The following is a 22285-nucleotide window of genomic DNA, read 5'->3' on the forward strand; positions in this document are numbered from 1 at the left end:
TGGTGTCATTTTTTGGCCGTTTTACCTTAGTTATTTACAACTTGTTGTTGAACGTGATCCCATCATTCCTCACTGGGCATTTATTGTCTCAAGGTCGCACAGATGTTGTAGCTCAGCGCTGCATTCAGTGGCACACAATCCCCATGTGTCTGGAACCACAAGAGCAGCCATTCAAGTGCAGCCCTTGATCCTGCATTACAATTAGACTTGATCAGAGAGGGCTTTTCTTTTGTTTTGTTTTCTTTTTTCCCCCCATGGCTGAATGAAGCCACGAGTTATGCCCTGTTGTAAAGCTTGATGTGAACCTTAGGATTACTCTGGCATGCATGACCAGCAATCACATGACTATAATCTGGTTGATTCCTTTATGCCATGTGGTCTTTGCCTGAAATATGTGCATTAGCTGAATAGAATGGAATGTCAAAACCTGATATGTATGATATAAACTGTTATTAAATATAACTGGAGATATATTTATAATGATAAATGGAAGTGTTTCAGTATGGACCTGCATTTTGTCATAGTGTCATGTGACAGGTATTTTGTGCTAATCAGTGAAGCTCACTTATAATGAGACTTCACTCTTTGCATCTGCTGCTCTGTGAAACAGCACAGTCCAAATGAGAATGCACATTCTGTACAAAATGAATCAATGAGTCATATATCATCATTAGTAGTGTAATTGTTTAAAATTTATGCATGACATAAAACATCCAGGAATGAAAAAACGATCACTAGTGATGCTGCAGGTGGTAAAAACATTGTGTCCTTTACGGTTTTTACTGTTACTGTGTACGTACTTTTTCCCCCCTCAGATTTGGCAACATATGTGCACTTAAAAACACACAAAGGACAACATTCAACACCTGTTGCATCAAAGATCTATAACTTACCTCAAGGCTTGGAAACTTACTGAATCCACCCTGCCACAGCCCCCCACCACCACCCCAGCTTCTTCCTCTCTTCTCTTTTTGACTGTGGAAGTGTCTTTCACTCCTGGTCTGTGTTGTCACTCATAAATCACACTTAACAGTCACATGAAGGAATTCCTGGCACTAATTCCACCTCTGTTGAAGACTGTTTAAAACAGGCAGGAGACATTGAGGAAAACACAAAATTAGCAACCCATATTTTCGGGAAAGTTGTACATGTACATCAAAAACCATGTGGGCACAGTGGAAGGGCAGACTGCATCGCCACATTTGTTTGTCAGTCATGTAAGCAGCTTAAATGGTTAAGTCATTCCCGAGCAGCTAACCATGTCTGAAACTGAGCAAGACTGTGGTGAGTGCTATTGATTTTCCAAGATACCCTGTGAGAATTTCCATAGCTGGAAGTTGCATTTTATTTCGTGCATTAGATTTGTCCCTGTCCAGGCTGGTGCTGACTAAGACTGTAGCAGAAGCACATATTTTAAAAAGAAATGTCAACTTTAACATAAATTGTGAACAGGTCTGTTGACTCAGAATGTCAAGAGCTGACACTGAAAAGAAACTTAAACCCCTCTGAGTGCCTTGAAATACACCGCAACCTGGCCTCATGTTAAGAAAACATGTGAGCGCAGTTGCATGATGTCATTTCGTGTCTGGACAGTAAAGGCGTAGCTCATTTTGGGGGAAAAAAGAAAGAAAAAACTAGGCCAAAATTTGACTGTGACCTTGGTGTCATAGTTGTTAAAAATTTTCTTTTTTTCTTTTTTTTTAAAGTGCAGAAAAAAAACTTTTTGGCAGTTTAAAAGCACTAATGTGACACAGACTGACAGGAAAAGCGCTGAAGAGTGTTGGAGATCAGAACTGAATCACTTGGTGCCTCTCAAACTGTGAACCAGAACTATGGAGGGGTTGCATGAAGGTGTGAACGTGAAGGTGAGGCTGACTTTCTTATAATCTGTTTAGACTTTAATCCAGTTGAAAACCCGACACCGTTTGTGCTGCTCATAATTCAGAGCTGATGTTGCAGACAGAATGTACTCTGTGACTCCAGCGAGTGACATCTGCTGAATACGCACATTCTTCAGCAACTTGTTTCAGCCACTCATGATGTTAAAACATCATTTTTGGGCACATGCACGTGACTTGTTTTTGTTGTTCTACTTGTCAGTGTCTGCTTTTGGTTCTGAATGTCTGCCTGTCTGCTTTTCTCATCTGTTCTTTTTCCTGTTTGATGTCTGTAATTCTCCTGCTTCCTTCATTCCTCTCTCTGCTAAACTATATTTGCTGCAGCCTCTTCCGTGCTCAGCCTCTTTTTAATGTCATCTAATACTGACCGCAACATAAGCACATTTGTGTATGTCCGAATTTCCTAAATTGCACTAATTAGAGAAATGTAATGCTTTTGCACCACACCAAATTGCTGTACCTCCATTCTTGTCTATGGGCCACGATAAGTGTTATTAAACACTGTACTGAATATTGCATTGGTTTAATATCTTTTAAAGGGTTAAAACCTGCTCTTGCAGCTGCTGTACTGATCGACATACATCATTTTCTAACAATAAAATGGGACATGGTTTTGAATGGGTTCTCCATGCTGCTCTAACTGCCCTGTTACTAACTCAGTGTGAGTGTTTCTGGTTGTATTATGTGCTTTCAACCTTAGATGGAGTTCACAATGGAAAAAATTAAGTTCACTGGATTAAAATAGGGTAAATTGAATCAATATTGGGAATGGAAAAATTGGGTTAATTATAATCACTCAGTGAGTCATTTGAAACAGCTGCCAGTGTGTCATTGTAGTATTATAAACAGCGGCAAAGCTCAACTGTATGCTTTCATAACTGGGGAAAAAAGCCCCATCGAAACAAAATGATTCATGGTCTTAACACTGTAGCAAGCTCATATGTTCTGAATCATTGAAGAAGTACAGCGAGCCAAAATCAATGACCTACTGGAAGTAATTTTATAATAACATATGCACTAAGGCGCATACTTGCCATACTTTTTAAGGCCAAAGAGGGGCCATACTATTTACATTTTATTGGCTTTTTTTAAACAATCAGTACTGTCCTTTGACAACAACCCATTTGACGTAGCTTTACTTGCTGACCTTACTTTCTTTTCACTGACTGGTTCCTTTAATCCTCTATTCCACCTGGCACACCTTGTATGCGGGCTATACACCCTTCCCCTCACTATTCTCATGCTAATGTGGAGTGAAAAGAGTTAATTTATTAAACATTTCTATCTTTAAGTTAATGATTTACTCTAAACTTATTTTGGCTCTTTCAGAGCTTATATGAGTTTCCCCTTTGGTTAGTTAAATTACCTTTGATCTAAAGGAAAACAAACCTAAAATTCCGGAGAATAACTGATGGCTATGTTCTTTGCATTCTGACTGGATGTCCATGCTGATAACGATCCTTTCCTTTGCCCCTCCTTCTTAACATATCTGAAAGATTTGCTAGTGCATTAGCTTAATTCCAGCTGGACTGAATCCACTTTGTTCACATCTATGTTTTTTCATTTCTTAAGGTTTTTTCTTGGGAGAACACAAATCGTCTTTTAGTCTGCAGGAACCAATAAAACGAAGGGTCCTATGCATGGGAAAGCTGAAGAAGAAAAGACACCCTGACCTGTAGCTCGTGTGTTGAGTGGGGAGGGGTAATGGATGTATGGGATTGTGAGGTTAGGGGGGGCTTTGAGTGTGTATGTTGGGAGGGGAGAGTACTTTTAAATTAGGTTCCTTTTAATAAATGTTGTTTTTGAATGGTTTTCCCCACATAATGCTTGAACTGACTCCAAAAAACTCTTTCCGACATCTGATTATTGTTAATAGATACTTAAATATTATGAGGCTTTCATTAGCAGTTACCACACTTCTCAATATGTCTTGCATATGGGTGAAATCTTAACTTCATCAGGTCACAGAAACTTAAAGCAGGTTTATTACTGTTTTTATGTCAGTATATCATTTAAATTGTGTGGTGAGAGTGTGTATACGCTTCTCTGTCAGGATAAGTTACTGCTTAGTAGGAATGCCACCCTCCCACATAAGAACAATTTTGTTTTTGGACTGCTTAAAAATCTAAACACCACATCCACTCTATATTACATGCAACTCACTTGACCCATCCCCACTTTTACCTTAAGTGCCATCTCCAAAATATCTGCTGAATAGCAGCGTAATGTCTGTGATATTGACAAGACTGTTCATAAGTCTCAGTCTGCCATTGCCCTGAAACTCAAGTGATATTTTGTGGTGTGCTGCTAATCATTAACATTTACAGTATTACTGTTTATCATATTATCATACTACTTTTATAGTCAGTAGTTATTTCTGCTAATGCTTTCCTATAAACCGAAGCAATTAGACTAAGTGTCTGACAGGGTGAGTCGGAGTAACAAGAGTGTGTACTTGCTGTTACACCAAATATATCGCTTCTTAATTTACCAAGTGTGAAATACTCCACTTCCAGTTTACTTTCTATAAAGTTGTTTATGCGTCTTTGGTGCACACAGATATAGTCACCAGCCACTTTATTACACTTGTTAGTACAAGTTTGGGCCTCATTTTTCTTTCAGAACTGCCTAAACTCTTTGTGGCACAGACTCAACAAGGTGCTGTAAACATTCCTCGGTTTATGGCATCACATAGTTGCTGCATATTTGTAGGCTGCACATCAATAATGTTGCATCACATTGCGAAGGTGCTCTATTGGACTGAGATCTAGTGACTGTGGAGGCCATTTGAGTACAGTGAACTCATTGTCATGTTCAAGAAGTCACTTTGAAGTGATTTGAGCTTTGTGACATGGCATATTATCCCGCCGGAAGCGCCCGGAACAAAAATGGGTACACTGTGGGCATAAAGGGCTGGACATAGTCAGCAGTAATGCTCAAATAGTGTGTGGCAATTAAACAATGCCCCCTTGGTATGAAGGGGGCCAAAGTGTGTCTAGAAAATATCCCCCACACCATTACATCATCAGCCTGAACTACTGATAGAAAGCAGGGTAGATCCATGATTTCATGGTATTTACACCAAATTCTGACCCTACCATCCACATGTTGAAATCACATGTCATCGGATAAGGAAACATTTTTCCAATTTTCAGTGTCCAATTTTGAAGACCCGATTTGAACCGTAGACTCAAGTTTCCTGTTCTTAGCTGACAGGAGTGGCACCTGGTGTGGTCTTCTGTTGCTCTAGTCCAGGGGTGCCCAATCCCGGTCCTCGAGAGCTACTATCCTGCAGCTTTTAGATGCATCCCTACTCCAACACAGCTGAATCAAATGGTTTGATCTCTTCAGCATGCCATCATGTTTGGCAAAGGCCTGATAACAAGCCATTCATTTGATTCAGGTGTGTGGGAACAAGGATGCATCTAAAAGCTGCAGGACGGTAGCTCTCGAGGACCGGGATTGGGCACCCCTAGTCCATCTGCTACATCAAGGTTCAATGTGCTGTGCATTCAGAGATGCTCTTCTGCATACTCTGTTTGTAGTAAGTGGCTATTTGAGTTATTGTTGACTTACCTATCAGCTCAAAGTAGTCCGGCCATTCTCTGTGCTTTGCCATCAACAAGATGTTTTCATCCAGAGAACTGGATTTTTTCTTTTTCTTTTTTCCCAGCAGATTCTGCAGTTTCTGAAATAAACAGACCACTCCATTTGATGACAATGACTATGCCACATACAAAGTCTCTTAAATCCCCCCCATTTTTATATTCAAGTTGAATTACTTTCAGCTGGTGTCACCATGTGCACGTGATATGTGACCGACTGGTTAGATATTTGCATTAACAAGTACTTAAACAGGTATACCTAATAAAGTGGCAAGTGAGTATATATCTCTATATGATCAATCTGCATGAAAAATGCTTTTCAGTCTATCATTGGTCATTCTGTTGTTATATGCCTATTATATGTGTTTATGTTGGTTTTGTCGCCTATGAGGAAAAACGCTATGTTACTTGGATTTCTAGTTCAATCTGCTTTTTGAACTAAAAAGCCATTTGCCTTGTTTATTAGTGACCTACAGCTTACTTTTACATTAGCTTCTAAATGATTGCCTTTAGGTAATCTCCAAATAGCTCCTGCGGGCAAATTATGCCCATTAAATTTGCATGCAGTTATTTTGAAACTGCATGCAGTTTCTGAGTCTATTATAATGTACTCTGTGACACCCTAAACAAGCCCATTTTCAAAAGAAGTTGAACGCACCACTTTTCACACCATCAAAAGCATGTCCTCTTTTCTTTCCTTATAATGACTCTAATTAAATGTATAAATGTCACACACACATAAGCTGTTTAGAAAATTACCTTGCAATCACAGATCCCATCTTACTATAGCAGCAGTTCAGCAGATGGAGAGGTTTTTCGTGAGCAATACTTAGATGAGACAGTGATCAGAAGCCTTTAAATCCCACTTTCTCTCCACATATCAAGATGAATCAGTCACGTTTTGGCATCTAGACGCTTCTTTTCAGTTTCGCTCATAAGTCAACTTAATTTTCCAACAGTAAAGTCTTTCTAAGCTTCAGCTGTAAGCTCAGTTGAGCAATGAAATGATCTATCTCACTATATAACTCAGGAGAAAATGGCTGATTCATGACATCCTGTCTCTACCAAATCACCACCACTAGGCCTATAAGTTTGCTATCATCACACTGGCATTGTAGTGGCAGCAGAGTGTTCCTGGTTTCCGCATGTGTGCAAGGAGGCCTCACTCATTATAACATGGTGAAGTGGAAGAGACTGGGAGCACTCCAGAAACAACACAGATTCTGGACCCCGGGCCCTGCTTTCTCTCACAGTAATCCTATCAGAGCTGACCACGAAACCCCCCGGGTTTGAAGCTAGCAGGGAGGAAATTACTCCAACATTTCCATCTTTTCTTCATACTATTGCAAGAAGGTTGTTTGGCCTTTATAATGTTTAATACTTGATTTAAAGTTCAGGAAAATATATGTCGGGGTTGGGGGAAAAAAAGGGGTTACATTTATTTATGAGCAACTTGGTTTTCTTTTTTCTTTCAGTGGCTTTTAGCTCTAAGAATAGCATTTGGTACACCGTATACCCAGAAATAATCATCAAGCATTTGATGGATTATAGTAAAATTCTGCACAGGCAATCTTAATCGCCAGATGCCCAGAAACCTGCTAACTTTGGTGAGCCCCTCGTTTGTCCTTTCATTACAATATGAGGTGGGCATCTGAATTTTTTAGAGAAATAGCTTGACAATTATTAGCAGGACTGAAATGGATTTCAGTACATACATCCGTGAGGTGAAAAACTCCACAACTCAAAAAATTTCTAGTAAAATTATTGATTTGGATTATTGATTCATGATGCTCAAAGGGTTTATCTTGAAGGAATTTTCACCTCAAAATGTACTTTATATGTTTTCCTCCGTACTGTAGCACTGTTCATTCATCTAGACTGTTTTGGTGTCCAGTTTCGGACATATTGGCGCTTCACTTTAATTTATTAGAAATAAATGATATTCCTTGTGCTTAACTCAACAACAGTGTCTCTTTCCAAAGAGCATGACCTTACTGCCGTTGTTAATATTTAATAACATGAGCAAAAAATCCATAAACCTTACTGCAAGTAAATTCATGTAGAACTGTTTTCTGTCCACATCCAGTGTAAAGGAATTTGAATTACATTACAGCTCAGCTGAGGGAAAGTGGGAGGACAATATTACCAGAATCACTACTACTGTGAGCTTCTTGTCGCAGGTGTGCATGCATGCATCTTTCTGTGTTTATGATTCAGTTAAAAACATAACAGTTTATAACCAAGGCCCACTTTTTCCTGAGCTACCATTGTGAAGTGTCTGAGCATTTTAGCTTTTAGAACTGGAAGTGCTGGAAGGGGTGGGTCCAACATGGAAACCACATACTCATCAGGAAAGTGTTAATCCAAGTAATTTTCCTTATGACTTCTTCCAGCAGGGGTTGGTAATTAGTTTTTCCAAGGGGCCTCATGAGAAACTGTTGTGAGCTGTAGTGAAGGGCCTCTCCGATAAGTTAAACTCAGTTCTGCTCATTGTTAATTTTATGTCTTCATTAACTTTTCAGTGTGGCCCACTGCAACAGTCCACTAGAAAGAGATCTGGTTTAAGTCACTTCTGAATTGGCGTTGCTTTTCAGATACAGAACTGATCTGTATCCATCTTTTATCTTCAGTTTATAAATACGGTTGCTAGCTAACAGAACACTTTCACAGCTAACAAACTCCCGCTAAACAAATTTTGGTGCTTCACTGCGACCACCAAGACTTCAACCACATGCAGAAGAATTTACTTCCTGCAGTTTGTCAAATGTTTGTGGACTGTACTTTTTAATGGTGTTCCATACAGCAGCATGATGCTCATTAAATGCTGGTGTTAGCTTAACTGCAACTCAAGTGTCTCTTTGTTGTTTCTTTACCCTTCAGTGCAATCACTGATATCCAGGGGATTATACTTTTGCAATTTCTGTCATCTAGGAGAAAGTAATGACTGAAAATTGTTCTTGTGAGACAAAATAGTTCAAAGTACGTGGCAAAATAACAGCTTATGGATGGAAGGATGAAAAGCAAAGAGGGAAAGGTTGGGGACGTCTTGATTCATAGCCTTGCTTAAACTGTCATTTGAGTAGGATTTAATGAGCAGGTAAGTCAGTCAGCATTTCCTGACTTACCAAAGCTGGATGGGTGATTCAGTGAATTTGGCAGTCCCTTAACATACAGTGTCACACTGTCTGTGTGTTATACTTGACAAATGAGCTGCGGATGGTTTTAGAACTGCTCTGTTTTCACCCTTAACCATGGGGTAAGATAAGGGTAAATGTCAGTGTGAAGTGTTTATTTGTAAGGTTTATTACCAGACTCTGTAAATGAGTGAGTACATGTGTGTCAGACCTAGACCTAGACAGTCTCAACCGCAGATGAACTGTCATCTGTTCTTTTCCCAGATGTGTTATGATGAAGGGTAGTTTAATGTGTTGGTTCTCTATCCTCACACAGCTCTTACATCATGCAGTATTTCCATGCATCTTTTGTTTGTTTTTACCAGGCTGACATCCTATTTGTGTATTTGTGTGTGCATGATGTATTTCCAGCTCAAGACAATCCAGACAGCCCGAGGCACAAATACAACTTCATTGCCGACGTGGTGGAGAAAATTGCTCCGTCTGTGGTTCACATTGAACTTTACCGCAAGTATGAGCCGCGTACCTGTGTGTCTGTGCTCGGTGCTGGGGAGGGGCAGACTGAAAAACCCTAGAATTTACAACCTACCTGTGTACTTAAACACACTGCACCAGTTGGTAGAGCACCTTATTCTCAAGTTTAGTCTTTCATCTTCTTTTTAAAAATCATCCGACCAGATTTTTGTGCTTTTTAATCTCTGCTTCTTGTTCTTTGACACTTTGATTCTTCATCTGTCTCATCTCTCTTCTGTCTGTCACCATCACTTGTGAAGTGGTTTTTTTGAAGGTCAAAACCCTCTGATTTTCAGATTTCTGTCTCTCCTTCATCTGTCGTTGTTTCACTTAGATCTGTCTCTTGTTTTATTCATCTCTCCAGCTTAGCTTTATATACTCACCTTCTTACTGTTTATATATATATATATAGTATACATACTTTTGGTTTGCATTTAACACTTCTATTACACCATGTACTGCTTTATTTTACTATTCTGGAAAAACTGTTAAAGGGGAGAGGAAAGAATACCAGTAGTCTAACCTTTTCCTACTCTTTCCTAATGTCTCCCTTTCTTCCCTCCACAGGATGACTTATTCCAAGCGTGAAGTGGCAGTGGCCAGTGGTTCTGGTTTTGTTGTGTCTGAAGATGGCCAAATTGTGACCAATGCCCACGTGGTGGCCAATAAACACAGAGTGAAAGTGGAGCTAAAGAGCGGCGCCTCCTATGATGCCAAAATCAAAGACGTGGATGAGAAATCAGACATCGCCCTCATTGAGATCGATGCACCGGTTAGTTAAAGTGTCAGACTTCTAGAAACCTTGCAAAATATAGAAGATGTGGTAGTTAGAGGTGTTCTCAGTGAACACCATTAATTTTTTGTTCGCTTTTGTTTTTCTTGCTTCGTATCTAAGCAAGCACACCATAAAAGGAATAGTTTTAAATACTGGAAATAGTCCTCATTCACTTTCCTGCCAAGAGTGAGATAAGAAGATCAATAAGACCATACATCTGTCTACATTAAACATTAAGCAAGAGCCAGATGTGCTGATTAGCTTTGTTTTCAGTGTAAAGACTTGGCAGTAGAGACTCAAAGCAGTCATGCACTTGGCTTCTGTTCGCCAAGAAATAATATGAGCATTTAACTACTTGTTTATAGTTATTTGACATTTCTATTTATGTACTGATTAAACAAACGAGACAAATGTATGCTTTCAGTATTTCTCTGACAGTCTTTATGCGCATCTAAGCTAATTGCCTTTTGGCTTTTATTCTTAGCTAGCATGCAGACATGAGTGTGTTATTGAACTTCTAACAATATCGAATTTTCAGGTATAGAAGTATTTTCTAAAATTTCATGGTAAGTTTTTAATGATTTCTTTGAACTATCTGTTTTGCAGGGTGCAATGACTGTACATGTACATGTTTAATGACTTTAAATTTGGTGCACAAGTTTGAATTTATTTGGGATTTTATGTCATCCACACAGGGTCAGAATTATACAGGCTCAACTATATACAAACACCCTTATTAATATGTGGTTAATTTCCCTTAGCAAGTTTCACCTTTTGTTCTCTTGCTGCTGTGGCCAAATATCAGTCTTTGTCTCGTCTGACTGTAAAACGTTTCTCTAGAAGACATGTGGTTAGTGCATGTTGGCAGCTGCAAATTTTAGTCATGCTTACTGTTGTTGCAGGGCCTTCTTTCCTGGTCAGCCCCCTATTGGTCCATGGTGGTGTAAAACTTTCTTTTCTATGTACAGTAAAGCTGGTGTTGCAGTAGTTTCCAGTTCATGGCAGGCTTGTTTTCTTGGTATTTCCTGGGTTGTTTTTAAGCATTTTAACCAATTTTCTCTCATCTGAGGGTGACACTTTGGCTCTTCTTGCAGACTTTGGCAAAGTTGTCACAATTCTGATTAACTTATACATTTGTTTGAACTGATGATCTTTGAATATCCAGTATTTTAGAAATGGCTCCAAGACACCTTCATAACTTGTGTAAAGCTGCAATTCGTCTTCTTACATCTTTGCTGAATTCGTTGGACTCTCCCATTGTTCTTTTTTCTTTTTTTTTTGTTCTGAGTATTGGTCAGCATTGATCATTGAGTCAAACAAATCCTTTTTATCCTGACAAAGACAAACTACCAGCTGCAATGAATCATGATCACTGAGAAGTTAGTAGACCTTGGCCTTTTCTTTAACTTTTCAAGTTAATAGATCCTTCAGAACCTTCAGTCACTTATTAAATGATTTAAGTAAATGTATGTATGTATATATTTGACTTTTGACTGTAGTGATAAAATCTGAACCAATTCTTGTTTTTTAAAATGCTGTACAATTATTCCACCATTATATTAGCATGTTTTCCATGCCCTTGATGACTGTACATAAATGTCCCACCATATCTGTTTATCTAGTCCCATACTGCAGTGACTGTAAAGGGAAACAGCTTTTACAAAATTACAGACATACCTTTGTGTGTCTATTGCCATATATGTACAAGTCTCTGAATTGGTTTCACTGAGTACTGTACTGAGTTCATTTGGCCAAATTAAGGCTTGACAAATAAGCATTTATCCAATGAGTCCTGAGTTAGTTGAAGTGAAAAAGTCTGCAAAGGTATTTTTGACCAAGCTTTCTGAAGTCACAGCCAGCACAACAGAATAAAAATATTAACTCACGGTTTTGTAATTCTCCCATTAAACTGCTGTTAAAAAACTATTTTGTTGGTTTGGCGATTCAAGTCTGGAATGACAGTGTTCCAAATTTAGCCTAGTACTCAGAGTGCAAGTGAAGCAAAGTGAGCATGCAGGTGCAACCAGATGGGTCTTTAAAACACAGCTGGCTTGCAGTCAGTCCAGATCTTGTTAGTGTTTATACACAACAAGCTGCAAAAACAACTAACAGATACTACAATGCTCGTTTCACAACCAATTTGCAGAGACACTCACTTATTCCTGGCAGGTAAAAATCTATGGACGGTGTTGATATTTAAAAGAAAACGCATTGCTTTGTAGCACATATGTTTGTTGCATTTTCTCTCCAGTTCTCTCAATGTCCCTATCTGTCTGCGTTTTTGTCTGTCTACTGGACCAGAGGGATCCACGTTGCATGTTAATCACAGCCAGTCATGTGAAGGAGTGTGTGGCAGAGAGCCACGGCCTATTGACTGCGAATCATAGCAGAGCTGCATTAGGGAGCTCACTCTCATGGCTCTGTGACACAGCTGAAAAGTTGGTCACGATATCAGAGCGAGGTATGTTACAAAGACCCCCCCAACCACCCTTAAGTCTGAAGAGGTTGAAGCATTCAGGTTTTGTTCGGTGCACAAATTGAGCAAGGAGTGCAGAAAAGAGCAATGACATGTGCTTTGTATTTGTTCATTCTATGATAAAACCTGTTCAGTCTGTTGATGACAGTCAGTCTGGTCTTTATTGAGGGGGATTTCCCCTGTTTGTTTGCAGCACATGGTCAGTGGCTGTGCAGATTCAGGAATGACTGGTACTTATAACATGTAGTAACATAAAGATATAGGCCGTTTAAGAATCTTCATCATCATAGAAACCTTTCACTGCACATGCATTTGAAACATTTCGATGCATCAGACTTTTTCTTGATAAACAACAAACCTGCTTTACTAAAAATTGCCTGCAAAATAAGAAGCAGGTAATTTGAGTAGGTTTGCTGTAATTCAAGACATTCAACACTATGAGTATGAAGTGTTTGTTTTATATGAAGCCAGAATGAGTTATCCAGACCATGTGTCAGCGATGAAGCCCCAGAAGACCTGTGGTCACTTTGCAAAGGCACCATTATTTAGATTTTCATTTGGAACTCGGATTTCTGTTAATGTGCAGAACTTAGCATGTGGAACTAGTGAGAGTTATTAGATGGAAAATTAGACGATGAGTCTGTTATAATGTGAGGGCGGGAGGGCAAGCAAAGTTGGTTTGCATTAAAAGGGACATTGAAACCATGCAGAATAATTACCTCGGGTTGTTTAATTATAGCACCTAAAGTGTAATAACCACATATTTCAACTTCATAATAGTCTTCTTTTATTACCACAGTTTTAGACGACAGAGTAATGTCAACATAAAATCTGAGGTATGAATAGGAAGACTTCAAATAAGCCATTGTGATAGTAGCCAAAGGTTAGTGAAGCCTCCAGCACAGCAACTTAACCATCAGCATCTTAGTGTTTTCAAACTGGATGTTATGAGTAAAGGGGCAGTTCTGACCGTGAAACCAAAGACTTCCCACTCATACTGTTGAACATCCTACTTTGTACTACATTTTACTGTAAAGGTGAGTCTGTGGTCACAGACTAAGTAGCCAAAGGATCGTTTTCCCCTAGACTCCTCTGAAAGCACACATTTTTGTAACTAGAGGATCATCCACTGCTGGCTATTAAAAATAAGATTTAAAGGGACGTTAGGAATGGTTTGACTTTCAGATCCAAAAGCGACATCCATCTTTTATATATAGTCTGTAATCCATATCATTAAAATGACACGATCTTTTAGTTTTGAAGATGTTAATAGCTGAATTTGGCAGAGAATAATTCATTCAATGCCTATTCACTGTCTATGAATAAATCAATAAAAAGTGATGTTGGCTATATCTATATCATATTCATTTTCAGAGTAAGTAAGAAAAAGCAAATATTCTCTTGTTTAAGCTTTCTATTTTTTGTGTTCAGAAAGATTTGAGGGATTTTAATTTTTTAAAGCTACAGAGGTCAGTTTTCAGCTATTTTGTTGCTGAAAGTCTTCCATCGTCCCCCCCATCAGTCATCATTTGCCTTTGCTTACCAGCCCCAATAGTGTTCTTCCAGTTAAATAAAAGCTAATTGTTTACAATGTCAGCAGTATAGAAGCAGCCAAAAATAATCAATAAAACTCCACAATGGTACAATTGTTTCTGAGTGAGAAAGTTTAAAGTTAAGTTTTCCCTGACTGTATAATGAATCTCTTCTCTTTTCTTTCTCTCTCTTTTTCTATGTGAAACTAGAGTTTATTGGTAGCAGGGCCCAGTCTGTTCCTGGGGCTGTGGTCTGCCCCTCAGCTCTGGGGAACACATTAGTCTGTCTACAGCAGCTGGAACTTCAGAGGGGGACGGAAAGAGGGGGAAAAAGTGCTGTGCTCACTTGTTCCTGTGTAGAGAGTATGGGGGGAAAGAGAAAGCAAGAGGGACAGAGAATGAGAGGGTGATGTGGCCAAGGCCTGGAAAATGGATCCACATGTCTGAAGGACTTTGTGAGCTAATAGGTTAATGATTGCACTGTGTGATGCGCGTGATGGAGCCCATCAAGCTTTAGGTTTTTAAGTCTTTCAGACCCCTGTTCACTTATACCTGTAAGTGATTCCAAAGCCTGTTGGACATTTGTTTACTTAGGCTGATAGAGAGCAACACAGACTGCCTCGTTAGAACTTCAAAATGTTCCAAATGTCCCGTGCAGTATGTCATATTTTTTAATGTTTCAGTTTATGGCTTAATCTGTGCAGTTATTAGAAAGTGATTTGGTTGCTTTAATGAAATGCAAATGTACTGCCATGCATTATCTTTGACTCTGCAGCTAAAAAGCCTCTTACCTCTTTACTTCAAAGTCCCTTAAGACTACAGCTCTGTATAGTAATCCAGTGCGAGAGCTCTACTTGACCACAGGAAGGCTGTGGTGTGTGATGTGTGTGTTAGGAACATCCATACATCCATCCATCCATTGGGGCAGGAACTCGTCCCTGACCCAGAGTGGGCAACCTTTTCCAGCTGAGGCCATGGCCTCAGATTTGTAGGTGCTGATTCTCATTCCCAGAGGTACCGCCCCTGATCTCCACTCAACATTGGAGAGGTGTGTCAACCAGGACAGCCCAGCAACATCCAGAGCCTTCAGGAACTCAGGGCAGACCTCATCCCCCCCCAGGGGCTCTGCCACCAAGGCATTGTTTAACTGCCTCAGTGACCTCGCCCCCGGAGATTGGCCTATCATCCCCCTCGTCCCCAGACTCTGCTTCCTCCACAGAAGATGTGCCAGTGGGTTTAAGGAGGTCCTTGAAGTATTCCTTCCACCGCCCAACAATTTTCTCAGTCAAAGTGGGGCCCTTTTTTGGGCTGTGCCCGACCGGGCCCCATGGACTAAGGCCTGGCCAACAGACGCTCCCTAGCCCTGGCTCCACGCCGGGGCCCTGGTAACCCTATCCCGAGCAGAGTGAACTGTTCCCTTGGTGTTCTACTCATGGGGGTGTTCTGAATTGCTCTTTGTCTGGTCCCTCACCCAGGATCAATTTGCCATGGGAGACTCTACCAGGGGGCAGAAGCCCCTGGACAACATAATTCCTGGGATCCCTGGGGCACACGAACCCCTCCACCACGATAAGGTAGTGCTTTGCATAGGGGGTGGAATAGTGAGGACAAAATGTTAAAATTACCGAACTCTACCTTACTTTCAATGATAGTCATCTTCTAAAGATGTTGTGAAAGTGATTGAGCTTTTTATTCAGGTATATTAAAATTTAAACTGCAATTGTTAACAATGGCGAGGGCATGAAATAGAAAGTCTTGGCGGGATATTCATTATCCCCTATCTGGATATCCTAGGCCTTGAAAAATAGGCCACTGCCTCCAGAGAAGTGAACAAAGTAGCTGAATCTGGCCATCACATTTTGTATTATTTGTAGGCAACAGAGCAAGCAGTCATGATTTTAGATAGTGCAAACTGACCCCTGCATACTAAATTAAAATCTGCTTTTGCCCACTTACATCTGAAATCACCGAGAGGCTAAATGATGAGCTATAAATGTGCCATCAATATCACTGTAAGTGTAAATCCTAGAATGGGTGAAAAAAAGCTTTTTGAAGATAAGGTGACTCAAAAAGATTCAAAGTTAATGAGTCATTAACTTTTTCTCAGCTTTACAAGTGCTGTATTGTGGTAAAACAAGTCTTTTATTCTCCATGTGTTCTCATGCAACAATAGAACTGTTTTTACTGGCGATCAACATTTTTAACCAGCCTCTCTGGGAAATTTGCCTGGTGTTGGTTTGGACAGGGCTGGATTTTGTGTGCGTCTGTGTCTGTGTTATGTGAATGTCTATAAAGCAGCCTGCACTGATCTGTTTATTTTGTCTGTTTATATTAGTAACACTGGGTAAATATTTCTGCAGAAGATGCCCACATTTCATTTGAAATCCCTCAATTAACAGAGGTGATAGACAAAAGCAGTTATTCAAACCATTATGAAAGTGTATGAGTCCGCATTTGTCCACATGGGTGTAAGACAGCTCACTGCGGGGACGTGGAGGTCACGCTCCTCTGCCAGTGGAAAGACACTGTGTGTCGCCTTTGGAGACAGGCAAAAAGGAAATGAATCACTTCCTCCTCCCTTCCTGAGCCATCTATTCTCCTTCATCTCTCTCCTCTGTAACCAAAAAGGTTCCCAGGCCTAAAGATGCAGTAGTATGGGAAAAGAGCCAAGGAAAATGGACACATAGACACACATAGTTTTACCCGACTGGGTGTTGACACTCATTGTCTTGGCCTACTGTTTTGATGTGTAATTGTTTTCTTGGCAACAGCCTTGCCCACGGGATTACCGGCATATTTGACTCAGAGCTGATTATCAATAACCTTTATTGTTTCCCTAATGACACAAGGTATGATGCATCTTCAGCTATGTAATTATGAGACAACTGCAAGCTATTTTAAAGGCAGCTGAGTGAACCCGTGTTTTAAGGTTAGTCCACTCAGATTTTTTTTTTAAAAAGTCACATTTGCTCCAGTGGCATATAAACAAGGACACAGGCTTTTGTCCCTGTTTAAAACCCTGCTCTGAAACCAAGCACACTCGCTACTTATGTTTAAGTGTAATTAGAGTTTTTACATTCATAAATCAGCAGTGACACATCTTCTGGGAAACAAATGAATCTACAGATTGCATTTTGAATCTTTTTTACAAGTTTTGTTAGCTTGTTTGTTTCATTTCCTCAGATATATCAGGCAATTAATAAGAAGCCCGAAATTGTAGGAAAATGCATAGCTTTCGGTTCTCTCCACTAACACAGAGATGTAACATGTAATGTCAGATTGATTGTGCTGATTTGTGTTGTCACCTGACAAAGGCCCTCTCTGAACCAGAAAAAAAAGGTTTTAAAAGTGCACTGTTATAGGCTCCAAAATGTAAACACCACTCATATTTATTGCATTATCGGGGACAGATATCTCAAATCCAGTACAAAATTAGGCTAAGGCATCATATATCTAGGTATAACTGTTTGGTTCTTAATCTGGATAGATGACACATTACCTTTAGCTAGTTTTTCCTGGCTTTTATTATCTGTTAACTTATTGCAGCTGTCATACTCAACAATTTGGGTGCGTGCTTAAAGAAAGTATAACACACCAGAAACATCTGGTTCCTGAACAGGGAGAATTGTGCTACTCCACCATATAAAAACAAATAAACGATAATAACCTCCTGAGACATACAGCATAATTCCTATAGGCATATTAGTGTTACTGTCACAGGTTTTCGCTTTTTGTCAAAATTACCTCTACAATGGCAAAGAAGCTATTCATCTGAAATTAGATGGAGACTAGGAGAATCAGTAGATTTAGCAAATGTCCCTAAATGACACATTTATGTTCTAGTGAAGTAGTTCTTTTAATAGGTCTAATAATTGGCATGAAAGGCAAACAGGAAGTAAAGTGGCCTCTTTTTCATTGGAACCATTTCCATGCACTGCTAGCACCTGCATGTTACCATCAAACGGGTGAGCCCAAAGTTGGAAACACTGATGTCAGTGGCTCTGGGAGGTGCCATCGTAGTTAATTTGCCAATGACCTGCAGATTCTTTTTGCCATGATTTTTTTCCTGTCTTTTTTACCCCAGCTTTTGATACATAATGCTATATAATGTTGCTTGTCAATCTAATCAAAATGTAGATTGCTTCTCCAAAGACAAAAGGCAAAACTGGCACCCGAGCCGTAACAGTAACAACACGGACACGGTGTCGGAAAATGTGGAAAGGGTCAGGGAGAATGTTAGGGGCAGATAGATGGTTAAAAAAATGAAGCTTGAGGACTTGATCCATTTTTTATATCTCCTGTTATACTCAGGGTCAGCACAAGTATGGCATATTCCAGCACATACTGGCCAAGAGGTTGGCTCAACCCCAAAGTAGCTACCAGCCTTAAAAGAACAGAAACATCTTGAGCGCCATGTAAATACTTCAAGTAAAAGCGAAATGAACCATATTATGCTGTCAGATCTCTCCCCTGGAGCAAACGAACCCACTAGACCTCCTCTGCTCTCATCACTGTGATTTGCACAGTTCGAAGTTTTGCGGTGTCTAGCCAGAACTGAGATGTCCTTTAGTGCTCGTAAGCGTTCATGCTACAGAGTGAAATGTGTCCAAATCTCGCAGACATATGTTTGCTCTTATTCTCAAGAACATATGGAACCTATAGTGGAGTGGTTTCCGCACTGGTGTCAGCAAGGATATGGTTTCACCCAGTGTGACGTGGACACCTACGAAGTGGGAAATGCCTATTTTATGTGCTGATTGTGACTTTACATACTTCTACAAAATTTTCTCAAACTATAAATAGTGAAGTAATTACCTATTTACTTATTTTGTACTTGTGCTATCATTCATGTAAACGAGTCCATTGTACACCGTGCAACCACTCAGGCTCACAAGCACACAAACACAGTCAGCATAGCCTCTTTCAGTCTCCTGAGCGTGATCTTCTTATTCCCTTATTTGATGTTATGTACTGCATGAGCATGCTGAATCCTGCCACATTTTTAACTGCATCAGCACAACCTCGAGGGCAAGTTCAGCAAGTAAAACCCTATACCTTAGTGTACTTATGAATTTTGTAAAGTAGAGCTTTGTAAAATATGCCCACCTTGCTTTGAAGACACCTGCATGAAGGAAACATTAGAGGCCATGTGACTGCATATGAGCTTTAATACAGTTCAGGTCATGCACTGACCCAACCCGAGCTTCTGTTTCTGAATATGTGTATTTTGACGTGGTCTAGCTGTATATCTAAGCAGTGCCAGGTGTGTGGGATTTAATTTACAGACTTCAGTTTGTGAGGGTTCACGCTTAGGCGACCTCCTCCCTTTCTCTGAGTGATTATATGTGTGTCCACATGTGCCTTAGACACTATTAAGCCTCAGTCCATCTTAGTTTGCCTGGAGTTAAAGTTTGCACCTGGTCTAGTCATAAAAAGGTAGTTAGTGTAATGGCTTTTAAATGAGGCTCCAAACGACCCAAGCTTTAACATCAAACATTGATAAATCCCTTTATAGCAACTCTACAGCTATTTTCAAGTCTTTCTGTGGGGTTGTCAACCAGCATATTCTTCTCACTGTCCTTTCGCCAAACCTCTCTGTGTGCAGGCAGTTGAACAAATACTCTGCTAGGCGACAGCAGATTTTACAAAAGCTTTGAATTTTTCTCAGTAATGTGTCGCTTACAGCTGCCTCTTTGGGTAACATAAACAAAGCTGTTTAAATCTCCTTTCCTCAATCTGATGGCCCACTTCTCTCTATTATCTAAACACTCAAGAATGTGGAAAACACAGATTCTTTTGGGCAAGAAAAGAGAGGATAATCTATGGCATCATTGCCATAATATGAGGTAATGAAACGGTCTCAAACCTAACAAAACAAGAGCCCTTTATTTAAGAAGAAAAAAAAATCTATCCTCATAGACCTCATCAGATCAGACTTTTTTTTTTTTTGTTGTTCTATAAATGTTACCGTGGCTGTCGTTTTTATTTTTTCTACATCTTAAGCCAAAAATATTTTTAGGGGTAATAAGCTGGCTCCTGACGTAACTTTGATTCACTCTTTCGTCTCACATTCTCAGACTCTCTTCCTGTGGTTTGTGGTGTTTGTTGTTCCCTTCTTTCACCTTGCCTCTTTCCTTTAAGTGCGGCTATAGTGTCTTTGGGTAAAGTACCAGTGCATCTGAAATAGCACGGTGAGTCACTTGGGTGGTCAGACGAGGCGGACTCACATGGCGAGATGATTTTCCACAAGTGATTCCAGATTGCTGACTAGTAACAATTAGTAAGTGATATGTAAGCTAGGGGTCTCTCGAAACTTTGGGGAGTCCACTCGCTCTGTGTTTGCTCTGCCCTCTCACCTAGGTGCTGTTTGCATGTCAGCCAACTTCTGCATTTTGCCCTGCATGTGCATGCTTTTTGTGAATGCAGTGTGATTTTTGCATGAGTGTGTGTGAGACCCAGGGTTAGGTAGAAACTTTTAAGCCGCAAACTGCTTGCATTTAATAAAGTCAGATCAGGTGGTAAGGTAGCAACAGTCACCATGACACAACCAGTATCACTAACTGTTATCAGAATCATGGTGACAGGCAGTGGGTAAATGCCTTAGCAGGGACTTGAATCCACCTGATGTCCTCTCTCTCTCTCCGCAGCGTGTGTGTTTCTTTTTCTTCCTGTCTCCATCTGGTTATACTCTTATCTCACATGGAGTGTGACGGGAGGGGGGAGCTGGAGTGATTAAACAGACTGCTACTCCTGTGTCAGGTGTCTTTCTGTATGTGCATGTGCATGCCAAATGCTTGTTTGTTGGATTGTGCGTACAGTTATGTAGCTTGTGCGTGTTGCCATATTTTTTTGTAACAAACCCTACAATGTTGAAACAAACTCACACTAATTGGGAACTAATCCTGCGACATTTATAGTAGTTGTGTTTGTATTTCTATATCTGTGTCTCTGTCAGCATGTGAGGTAAGATTGAAAGGTTCTCATCCTCACTATCTTTGTCATGTTCTAATAATAACTTCACCATGAGCACTGAGATCATTTACAGAAAGCTTTAACACGGTATCACTGAAAAGATTTGTCTCTGACATTTTCCTGCAGCTCAGTTTTCTAAATGCATTTCAATTCGCTTATGAGTCGCATGTCTTTATTTAATCTACATCTGCAAACATGCATCGATGCAGAGAAAGTGTTTGCATGCGTTGGCAGTTAGGTATCCCCGATATAGTGCTGGGAATGATATAATTTTGCAAATTGCTTCCTATATGATCCCTTTGTCTGTGTACACTAACATGTGCTACTGTCCCTGTGAACATTCACCCTCCTACGCCACCTATTTATAACCCTGAGTAAACAAAATGGATTCACAAGAGGAACTCTTGGGATAGGTACTTTTTTCCCCTCTAAGAAAGTTGCCTCCCTGCAGGTTATTGGGTACAACTGTATACAGACCCATGTGGATGTGGCATTACACATGCTTTGACTATGGACTATCCAGCAGAGATGATTTCATATAAAGAAGGAAATTGTCACTGTGGATGGATAAATATATTCTTTCGGTGTCTGAGGCAAGCACTCAGCAGCCTGGTTTCTACCACCCAGTGTAACAGGCCCAACCATAGCTTAAGGTACTCATTATTGACTGTAATATCTATCCATTTTCTAGCATCTGTGGTCTGTTGGCACACATTTGCCATTAGGAATCATTTCTCAGCCGAGCTGCACTTTCAAATAAGCCTTTCATCGTGATTATCAGTATTTTAGATTGTTTGGCATAAATTTCCCTTCCCCTGTGGTTTTAAAGTGGTAATTGTTTTTGTGTGGGAGCAGGACCATGCTGCATTGAGTGGGTTATGTTTAGAAGACTTGCAGTTTAGCTGTAATTCTTTTTCTGCTGTCCACTTATAAAACACCTGATCACGAGAAATGCTCAGCAGAGCGACTGCAAATGAAGCAACACTGAACTTGTGATTTTCTTTCAGAGTTACTTTTTTACATATTACTCAACTTTACATGGAGGATGTCGAGGGAGCAAAGAAATATAGTTTAGTTTTAAAGTGAATGCATTAAGTTAGTATAAGAATAGCTGAATAAGTTTAACTGCATCACTTGTTTTGTTTTCTGTTATTCTGTGCATAACTTGTAACTGAAAAGATGCAAAGATAAAAGTTAAAAATAGCAGATGACAGAGTAGCGTAGGCTAAATGTAGATGCTAGTTTCACAAATGATTCCCTATTTCTTTTATGGAGTCTGTCAAATGGCTAGAAAAATATCTGTGTGTGTGTGTGTCTGTGTGTGTGTGTTGGGGGGAGGGGGGTTCAAGACTATAACTCTACAGTAAAGCTTATTGCGCA

General features: G+C 39.9%; 1 protein-coding gene across 1 annotated transcript in view; it reads left to right on the plus strand.

The window, feature by feature from the left end:
- LOC146560902 (serine protease HTRA1A-like) overlaps nt 1-22285 on the plus strand; it is a 28219-nt gene that overhangs the window by 813 nt on the left and 5121 nt on the right. Inside the window, exons 2-3 of the mRNA XM_085296485.1 lie at nt 9049-9148; nt 9718-9922. Coding sequence (XP_085152611.1) covers nt 9049-9148; nt 9718-9922 — 305 coding nt within the window. The remainder of the gene's footprint in view (nt 1-9048; nt 9149-9717; nt 9923-22285) is intronic.

This window comes from Mchenga conophoros, linkage group LG13 (assembly GCF_057382185.1).
Source record: "Mchenga conophoros isolate Kocher_MC1m ecotype Shallow Benthic linkage group LG13, M_conophoros_male_GT1.1, whole genome shotgun sequence".
Lineage (NCBI taxonomy): Eukaryota > Metazoa > Chordata > Actinopteri > Cichliformes > Cichlidae > Mchenga > Mchenga conophoros.